Source organism: Seriola lalandi, unplaced genomic scaffold (genome assembly GCF_002814215.2).
Source record: "Seriola lalandi dorsalis isolate HSWRI2012SDOR001 ecotype SW California unplaced genomic scaffold, Sedor1 jcf7180002054936, whole genome shotgun sequence".
Lineage (NCBI taxonomy): Eukaryota > Metazoa > Chordata > Actinopteri > Carangiformes > Carangidae > Seriola > Seriola lalandi.
Window position 1 is genome coordinate 661,718 of NW_019525488.1, and position 9,981 is coordinate 671,698.

The 9,981-nt window shown below is 45.3% G+C and overlaps 1 protein-coding gene across 7 annotated transcripts in view; it reads left to right on the plus strand.

The window, feature by feature from the left end:
• The first annotated feature begins 3,177 nt into the window (after positions 1-3,177).
• Positions 3,178-9,981, plus strand: part of caska (calcium/calmodulin-dependent serine protein kinase a) — a 108,682-nt gene continuing 101,878 nt past the window's right edge. For all 7 annotated transcript variants that reach the window (XM_023393450.2, XM_087170227.1, XM_087170228.1 and 4 more), the window contains exon 1: positions 3,178-4,045. In XM_023393450.2, coding sequence (XP_023249218.1) covers positions 3,987-4,045 — 59 coding nt within the window. In that variant the 5' untranslated portion in view covers positions 3,178-3,986. The remainder of the gene's footprint in view (positions 4,046-9,981) is intronic.

Below are 9,981 nucleotides of genomic sequence, written 5' to 3' on the forward strand. Positions count from 1 at the left end.
TGGAAACATGTGTTCTTCTGCATACATGGTATAATTCCTCCACAGCTCTTCACGTTGTGTAATGAAAGATGCCAGTTTAGGACTTTCATCTACTTTCATCGTCCTACTTGTGCTAAGTGTAAATGTATGTTTGTTCCATTGTCCAACTTGTACAATAAAACTTACATTAATAACGTAAATGATAACGTATACTGTTGGAGGTGGGGTCACATGACTGCTGGGCTGAAGAGCAGCAGGAGGACAGGTGTGCTAACTGGGCGGCTCACACAGGTGCCTTGAACGTCCTTTGTTCTGTGTCCTGAGCTCATTCTCTGTTTGCTCTTCAGTTCAGCTGCTTCCTTCTGTCATTTCACCTTTGTTCCTGAGAGCGTTGAGTGAGTTCCTTTCATTATATTTTCTAAAGTCATGTTTATTTTGTTGTTAAGTAGAACATCTAATCTCCTTGGTTTGTTCTCAGATATATATTTAAAGTGACAATGTATTGATGTACTGATCTTTTTAGAATTGTTCATAGTTGTTGTTTGTTTAAGATAATATGGTAGAATTTGACCCGTATATGCGGTTTCACACCTGACTGACTGCAAGCGAAAAAAGAAACACTTTAAAATGGAACCTGTTGACTGTTTCTCCTGCTTCGCTCATTTCATCAAGTCAAGTCCAGTGATGTCCTAGAACACATACGTGTGGAAAGCGCCCCAGAACAGATTTGTGAACACGCTGCAGTCTCCTCTAAAGTTAGAAACCAAAGGGAGAACCTTAAAATGTGCAACGTCATCCCTGTTTGTGCTGCAACAATGAAAAGGGCTCTGATGCTGCGAGGCCTTAAAATGTTTGTCTAATTTCTCAAACCAAAATGAGTGTTTTATATCTTAAACCTTATGTCTAATTTAAAGTCTGGATGAGACCTGTTAGAGGTAAACTACACAGCTACTGTAGATTATGGGGTTAGTAAGGTAACGCATTTCTCACAGTGGCACAACCTTTACTTTGAAGACGAGCTGTTTCTGTTTCCGGCTCCCGACGTCCTTGTTCAATTTTCTATTGTACAAGATGGATAATGGAACAAACTGACGCGTTGGTGTGCTGAATTGTACGTCTTCATATAATGGGATGATAACACACACAAAGCGTTAACAGTGTTTAGGCAGCATCGGCTAATGAAGAACGAGCTCACAGACGTCAACATATATTTACACTTAGCACAAGTAGGACAATGAAATTAGGCAACAGGCTTCCTCCTAAACTGGCATTTTACATTATACAACGTGAACAACTGCAGAAGAATTATACTTCATGCACAGACCATACATGCAGCTGCCAAGACTTTAGCTCATGTCGGTTTGAGGCAGGCATGTGCTCACCCACCTGTCACTCAAAGAAGCCACGCCCTCAATTCTCCATAACTTTAGTCTTTAATAAAATGTAAACAGGTGAGTTATATAAACAGGTGAGTTATATAAACAGGTGTCATGAAGGAGGAAATCAGCTCTAGAGACCAAAACAGTTTTTGTACCAGGCTGTAAACATGTTTATTTCTGCTGTAAAGTTGGACATTTTAACATGGGAGTCTATGGGGACTGACTCACTGTTGGAGCCAGACTCTAGTGGCCGTTAGAGGAACTGCAGTTTTTTGTCACTTCAGTGTTGGCTTCATTTATCAGCCCCGAAGGACCCGGACTTTAAGTCCCATCTCCAAATTCTTATCAGACATATTCTCAATTTTCACTTTGAGCATTTAACAGATTCACAGTGGTGTGAAAGTTTTATGGTCAACTCTCTACTTTTGTAGAGGAACTCCCCCAGTTTTACACATCCAAGTGTGTTTCCAGGGGGAACTAATACATATGTGAAACAGTAGTATAAAGTCTTTGGGGGAACTGTGTGAAGTCTTATAAATGTCCTCAGGTGATGTCACAGCGTTGGTGGTTTGGTCTGAGTCTGAAAAGTGAACCAACCTGGGGGTGTGGAGTTAGAAAGAACTTACCAGACCTCTGTAGCCTGCATTAGTCCCTTGAAGTCTGTTTGATGTGTCAGACATTAAACCAGATGACCATAGATAAAACTATATTATGTATCCCACCAGTATCATGGGAAGAGGCACTGTGACTGGCCCGGGTTTAGCCATGAGCTGGGGCACCAAGAGAAAGATAACTTCTCAACTTTAATAGGGTCGTTCACTTTACAGTGATATAAAAAGCAGTGAAACCTCAAACTGGAGAAGCTTGAACCAACTGTTAGACATTTCTGCAGGAAAAATTTCTTAAACCAATAATCAATTATCACAATGATTGCCAAGGGAGATCAGGCGTGCTGAGTTGTTGACCCAGTTAAAGAACTACTCAAAACATACTTATAAAATATCTTTAGTTTCTACTTTTGATTTCGTTATCTTTTGTCTGCTCTGATTTATTGACTTTGCCTCTCTTCTCTGTGTCTTTTATCTCTTTGTTTTTATTTATTTTGTTTTGTAACTCTGTTTTGAAAAGCACTATATTAATAAAGTTATTATTGCTATTATGACTGCAGATTCATTTTCTGTCAATCAACTTATCGATTCATTGACTGATGGTTTCAGCCCTACAGCCCTGTGCTTTTGTAAAAATCTGAATAAATGGAGTAAAATCAATCAATCAATAAGTCAACCAAACTTTATGGTTTTTACAGGTTAATACAATTCAAAGTACTTTATTGAAAAGTTTACAGAAAAGTTGATATATGCAGTATAAATAATATAATATAAATAAGTATAGAAAATAGATTAAAAAATAGTAACAAATAAATCGATTAGAGGCGATAGAACATTTTAAACCATGAATCCAATAAAATAAATGATTAAATAAAATAAGAGGTCGCTAAAGAGAAAGCTAACTTCTTAATTTAAACATGGTAGTTTCATTTAAGGACACTCTTCATTCATACTCCTCCTCGCTTCCGACTGGGAACTCCGCTTCAGGTCTGTCCATTCAAAAAGTCCCGAGGAAACTGCGTTTTCAGAAAATCCTTTAGGGCGCCGCCGCTCCGCCATGTTGGCTCAAAGCCTATAGTCCTCCGCGGAGAACCCTGGGCAACGGCTTGGCGCCGAAATGGAGGACGGCGGAGCAGTTTCATAACCCCCGTGTGGGCGGAGCTTGGTTTTTCTGGAAGCTCCGCGGAGATAAACGTCCGGGCAGACGGGCGACGGTGGGAGGAAGAAAACACTCACCAACGGCTGGGAAGTGTTTCCGAGCCGCGGAGAAGGAGAGCGGACACCGGAGCTTTCTGAAAGTGTACGGCGGGCGACTTGTCAGTTATATCACAGGACTGTGTGTTTTGTGTGTGTGTGTGTGTGTGTGTTTGTGTTTGTGTGTGTGTGTGTGTGTGTGTGCGCACATCCCTGAAAAGTGGAACCCGTTCGGCTCTTCGGGATGTGAGGTTCCGCGTAGCCCACCTGGATCGGTGCTGTAACCCGAGCCTGATGTAGTGCACAGTCCACGGGGTCCGCTCGGGCGATTCATCCCCTCTCAAGCCAGCGAAGCAGCCGGAGCCGCCAACGGCAGCAGCACACAAACACACCGGCGGAGTAGTTTACTATAATGTTTGCTTTCTGACACGAAGGGGCACGGTACCGGGAAGCTGTGGGGAAAGGCGGGGCCGAACCGGTGGACTCCCGAAAACTGGATTATTGAGCTCTCCCTGTGCCGATTCACCCACAGCGACGCAGCGGTTTTCTGTGGAGGTGAGGGGGGGCGGGGGGTCGACGAAAAGGAGGCAACAACCGGGATTTAGAAACCTTTCTTTGGAACTCTTTACCGACTACCCTGCAGCTGACGACACGGCCGGTGTGTTGTCCGTTATTCCTGCCAAACGGTCAGCTGCCCCCGCCTCCCTGCCCCCACGCCGGCCTCCGGTTTTCACCATTTTTTTTTTTTTTTTTTTTTAGGAGCATATAACCGGGTTTGGGACGCATATTTTTGGGGATAATTCTTTCCCCCAGCCGGGGTCGGACTATGGCGGACGACGACATTCTGTTTGAAGATGTGTACGAGCTCTGTGAGGTCATTGGCAAGTAAGTGCTGCGTTTTTCTCTTTTTATTTCACTGTTTATTTTACGGTTAACGTCACCGGGGCTTTCCAATTAGCTCCTCATAATATCCCGGGGGTACGGCACGCACACGCGCACGCACGAAAAAGCGTGGAGATATTTGTGTGGTCATCACAAGCAACTGTATAGCGACCTTTAAATCCTATTTATGCTGCTTTACCCCCCCCCCCCTCCACACACACACACACACACATTATTTTAAATAGACGCAGGCCTATCCCACAACAATTAAACATTATTGGCTTTTTATTTCGTGATAACAGTTGTTGCATTCCCAGTTCCTCTTTCAGCATGCAGATAAGACCCAGTGTTTATCCTCCTCCTGCACGGGGCTGTGTGTGTTACAGATGCCCCAAACACTTACAGCACTTTCGTATGATACCTTGTGCTTTGACCTAGTGGCAGTTGTTGGCAACTCGCTGCAGAGATTAAAGGGCAGGGCACACACACACACGCACACACACACACACACACACACACACACACACACACACACCATCGTTGAGTCATGCACACACCGCACATCTGGTCATCGTTAGTGCCTGTGAAGGTTTCATCCAGGCCACTTGGAAAAATATCCAGAGCAAGTGAGGGTAAGAATTGGGAATGTTTTTGCCCAGAGACGGTTCCAACATTTCAACCATCCAGACCCCTTATATTAGGAAATAATGGAAATATACAGTGGAAACGTATATCAGGTCTGTGTGAACAAACATACTTGGCAGCAGTGACACCTCTGTAAACTCCCTGCAGAGTATGACAGGTGAATTATATTGTGGTTGCTGCAATTACCTCTCTTTTCGTAACCCTGCTTTAGAAGTCAGGGCGGTGACAGAGCCTGGTATATCATTAACATTTATATAATATATAATTACAATCCATTGCAACCAAGTAGTATTGTTGTGACAGTGTTGTGCGTGTGAAAGCTGCTGCTGCTGCTGCTGCTGTGAAGACTAATAACCAAGACCACTTAAAAAACAATGGCAGCAGTATCAGTCCATACAGGTCCTAGCGTCTCCAGTTATTAGCCTTTATCTTATTGCATTTGTCTTTTTGTTTTGATAAATAGCTGTAGTACCTGCTCCACACCTGGGACTTTCCAACTTGATATGGCACATAAAGAAGGTGAGGACAGGCAGTAAAGAGACGGTCTGCCTTGTTTTGGTAGTCCGCCAAGGAGGTTGAGTGAGTGGAGAGAATCTGTTCTGAGGGGAAAAACAGTTTCTGCTTCGACCGACGCATGAATAACCGCCTGTGTCATCCAAACTGCTGGTCCTGAGTGAAGCACTTCATTGGGCGTACAAACAGAAGCTCCATGTGAATCAGGGAGCTTGGCAGGCCTTGACAGACACAGTCAGTCAGCCAGTCAGTCATAGCGGGCCGACTGGTTATGGGACTTCTGGGCCTGTGTCACAGAGATGGTTGGCTGTTTGACAGGGGTGATAAGACCTGCACCACAAAGTACATGTTGAGGCAAGCCTGAAAACGGCGAGTGCTCCATTTAAAAAAAAACAAAACCCCTTTCTTTTTCATCCCACAGTGTCTCAAATAATTTCTTTGTCTCTCACTCAAACGCACACAAGCGTGGACCCAGAGGAATCCTCCTGCTCCATCTGTCCTCTGCCTTCATGTAGTAATGTAAGAATAGGAAAATCACCATTTTTAAATAAGTGTTCAGCCAAGACAGGAGGAGCACTTTAAAGCCAAATGCACTGAGTCAGCCAGACACACACACACACACACACACACACACACACACACACACAGTTTTCTGAATCGGAGCCGTACTCGTTGCGTTCAACAGACTGTCTGTGATTTACGGGTAGCAGAAGGAGAGAGCGGCCTTTTATCAGTCGACCTGCTGTTCTCTGTGAGGAGAGCTGCCGCAGCCACAGCTTCTTTTAAACTCTCCACTCAAGAACCCGTCGTGGTTTTTCCTCCTGAAAGAGACTGGATTAATCCAATGGCAACATCACATTACTTAAAAAAAACCCTTTACTCCCTGGACGTGGTTCTGCAGGGTTCAACCCATGTCGTCGCATTGATATAAAAGTTTAATATCACGACTATAGTGACCTAAATTATCACGGTGTTGTTAAAATGTGCTGAAAATGTTCAAAAAGTTTTATCATGTAAACCACAAAAAACATGTAAAATAAAAATACGTCCAACACATCTGTGTCACAGATGTGGACAAGGGAGCCACAGCAGTACGAGGTTTACCTGCTGCATGCTCGCTCTGTTAACAAGGGAAAAGCAAATAAACTATTATTATTATTATTATTATTAATTATTATTCGTTATTGTTTTCCAAGCTGTAACGTCTTTCAGAGCAGAAACACCGTGAACACACCTGTCACCTGCCCAGCACAGACACGCCGGTTACCGGTTCACACCAGGGCAGGCTAGCAGCTCACTGTGTGTGTGTGTGTGTGTGTGTGCTCTGTAAGTGCATGTGACGACATCGCTTCACACCTGCACAAACAATCGTACCGAGGGGGAAATTGAACCAGGGTTCGGTTAAACCGGACTAGAAAGCGCAGGTGTGTAAACATCCTAAAGAAACCTGCTGTTACTGTTGCTGGTTGATGCTGTACAGAACCTAATGTGAGTTAAATTAACCACGGTTATAGTGATAATTACAATTTAAACAGCAATGCTAACCGCATTTCTACTGCGATAGAGCGTGAAACCGGTAACTGCTTCATCTCCACAGTCGCAGATACAGGCCTGTGTGTGTGTGTGTGTGTGTGTGTGTGTGTGTGTGTGTGTGTGTGTGTGTGTGTGTGTGTGTGTGTAGAAATAGGTCATCAGGAACTGTGCTTGGAAAGCAGTGTGGTGATCACTGCTCCGTGTGTGTGTTTGCTGGATTTAGTGGGATTTACGTCGGTGTTGGTCCCTATGGAAAACACAATCCACCCTAGTTTGTTGGCATATTTGTGCACATGTGTCGTTTGACGACGCACAGACAGGATTTAGACCTCTGTCTTTGTATTTTTAAAGCGTCGACTCCGGCCAAAAGCCCGTCTTGTCGCCCTAGTGCGCGTGACTGTGTTGTGCGTACATCCGTCAGATTGATCCCGCCTGTCCTGCTACTGCCCCCGACACCCCCCCCACCCCGAGGCATAAAAACTAAGAGGATGTGGTTGGAGAAAGTGAAAAGAGGTTAGAAGAAGAAGAATGAGGATGAGAGAGAGGTTGCTGTGGCGATGGGATGAGTGAGGGACTAAGAGAGGTCAGGGGCGCAGTGGAGGGAAGCAGTCCATTAGTTACACTCACATTAAGAGACATCGTCTGCCTTCGGGCCGCGATCTTTTCTAGTACATCCTTGGAAAAAAAAGAAAAGTTGTGCGAGTCGTCCTGCGTCTCCCACGGCAGCGGACGTAACACCAGCACTGTGCACGAAGAAACGGACAGTTTGTCTTTGTGTTTCTTCAACCTTTTCTGCAGTTCAGACAGAAACATGTCATTTCAGTGCGTCTGAAGAAAACTGCACAGTTATGATGTCATGGCTGCAGCCTGCGAGGCCACTGAGGGGTTATATCCATGTGCTGCCATCTCCTCCGTTAATGGAGCTGAAAACTGGGAGTTAATATTCCCCAGCTGAACGGATCAATGGCCTCCCTGTCTTGAATATTTGGACTCACTGTGGATTTAACAATGGATATTGTCCTATAACATACATCGCTGTAGAGCCGGTCTGCTCCGCTGTGAATAAAATAAATTACCCTCCATTTGCATACCTCGTGCCCAAGGAAGACACTCGGGGGTGCGCTACAGAAGCCCGAATGTCATTATAACTGTCGGCTCAAGTGTGTCTGTGTGTGTGTGTGTGTGTGTGTGTCAGCTCCTGCATTCGTGTGGTCTGTCGTGTCCCTTTTCCAAGAGGTGACAGGGAATATAAGCCGCAGGCCCAGCTCCATCTCCTGTGCATGTGTCTCGTTCACCTCGTAGGAGTGACTGTCATCGCCCTGTAATCCGCGGGGAGTGGAAGACGCTACTGCTGGTGTGCAGGAAATTGTGGTGATAGTGAGGCAGGTGTGTGAGTGTGTGTGTGTGTGTGTGTGTGTGTCTCCGCCCCCCTCAGGTGGAGCAGGGTGTTATCCTTTAGTTAGTTGTGTGTTTTAAAGGCTGTGTAAGGTTTGGTGTATTGATGTGTGTGAGCGGGCGCCTGCACACGTTTGTCCTTGATTAAACGTGTGAAACACCGACCTATATCAGGACAGGCGGCTCCACCACAGGGGCCCCGTCTCTCTCAGAGTTGTCCCCGGGGCTTGGTTTGTTGACGGTGATAAGCGGAGGCTAGTGTTTGCTAGCTAATGCTGAGCATGAGGAGTGGGTGGCCGGCCTCGCCGCACATTGGAGAGAGGACCGTGGCACCACCGGACCCGTGGGCTGTGGGTCAGTAGGTTAAACACTGCTATGTTTACATTGTGAGACATGAGTGTGTTTTAAAAGGCAGCCTGCCCGGCGCTGAACTTAATGACAGTGGTGTTCACTGCAGAGACTCCTCTCTCCTACGCCGGGGGTCAATTTGAATAACAGCATCTGCCAAGTGGTGGTATTTTCTGCGCTGTGTCGTCCCCTTTCAGCGGCTGTTGAGATGTCTGCTTGGCAGGGACGGGCAGTCTGGAGACCCACGATGTTCCTTCTCTAACAAGAAGCTCCATCCTAATAAATCCACTTTAATTGGGAGTCTGCAGCAGTTACTGAATAACATCCAATTAAGAAATGCAAGTTTTTGTTTTTTTTTTTTGAAGCCACAACACATCAACAACGCTGCAGCCGCCGTGACTGAATGAGGTCCATGGCCTTCAGGGAATACTCACACGGTGTTCTCCTCACCAGGGCCTGCGCCTGCATGGTGTGTGTGTGTGTGTGTGTGTGTGTGTGTGTGTGTTTGTGTGTGTTATATGATCTTAGCCTCTCTGCTGGGATTTGAAGGAGAAAATCTGCTGAAAGGCTGGTTCCGGCACGCACAATTACACATAGATGATATAGCGGAGAGATCTCACACTCAACCACTAAAATATTTATTCATCCTCATCAAGCTGGAGAAAACACCCCCAGCACAGACCCCAGCAGCTCTCTGTGAAGGGGAAAAGGAAGAAGCCACGTTCGGCTTGTTGAGTCTTGTTGAGATCCTCACAGGAACAAGCTGCGTTCAGGTCACAATACAGCTACCTGCTGAAGTCACCTCTGTTTGTTTGTGGCTTCTGTTTGTGGATTCTTCTTTGAGCACAGGGCTTGTTTGACTAAACATTTGATTGGTTAGAAGTAAAATCTTCATCAATTAATCCAGAAAAATGTGTCTACAGCTTTCCTGATAATTGTCATTTTTACTTTATTTGTTATTTATCTTTTTAAGAATCACAGAATTCTCTGGGTCCAGCCTCTGAAACTCTGTACGAACGTCTGCTGTGGCAGTAATCTGAATACCTTTGGGTTTTGGGACTTCTTTTGAAAGATAACATTTTGACATTTTGCCTTTTCTTGATAGGAGAGAGAGAGGGAGAGAAAGAGAGACACAGGGAGAGAGGGAGGTATGCAACAGCTTGGACCACTTTATGACATTTTATCATGACTAATGGAGGAAATAATCAACAGATAAATCAATAATGAAAATAACTGTCAGTTGAAGGCAAATCGCTTTACACCACAAGCCACATTCACCCATTCACACACACACACATTCATGCAGCACTTTTCTACCACACGCACTGTAGGAGGTTTTTACATGCAGACTGGAGGAGCTGGGAATCGAACAACTGACCGTACGATTAGTGGACGCCCTGCTCCGCCTCCTGAGCCTGTTAGGATGACTTAAATCACAGTAGCATCATTTCTGTGATCCGATTGGCTCTTTTTGTGCTTTCTCAAGCACCCCCCCCCCCCCACCC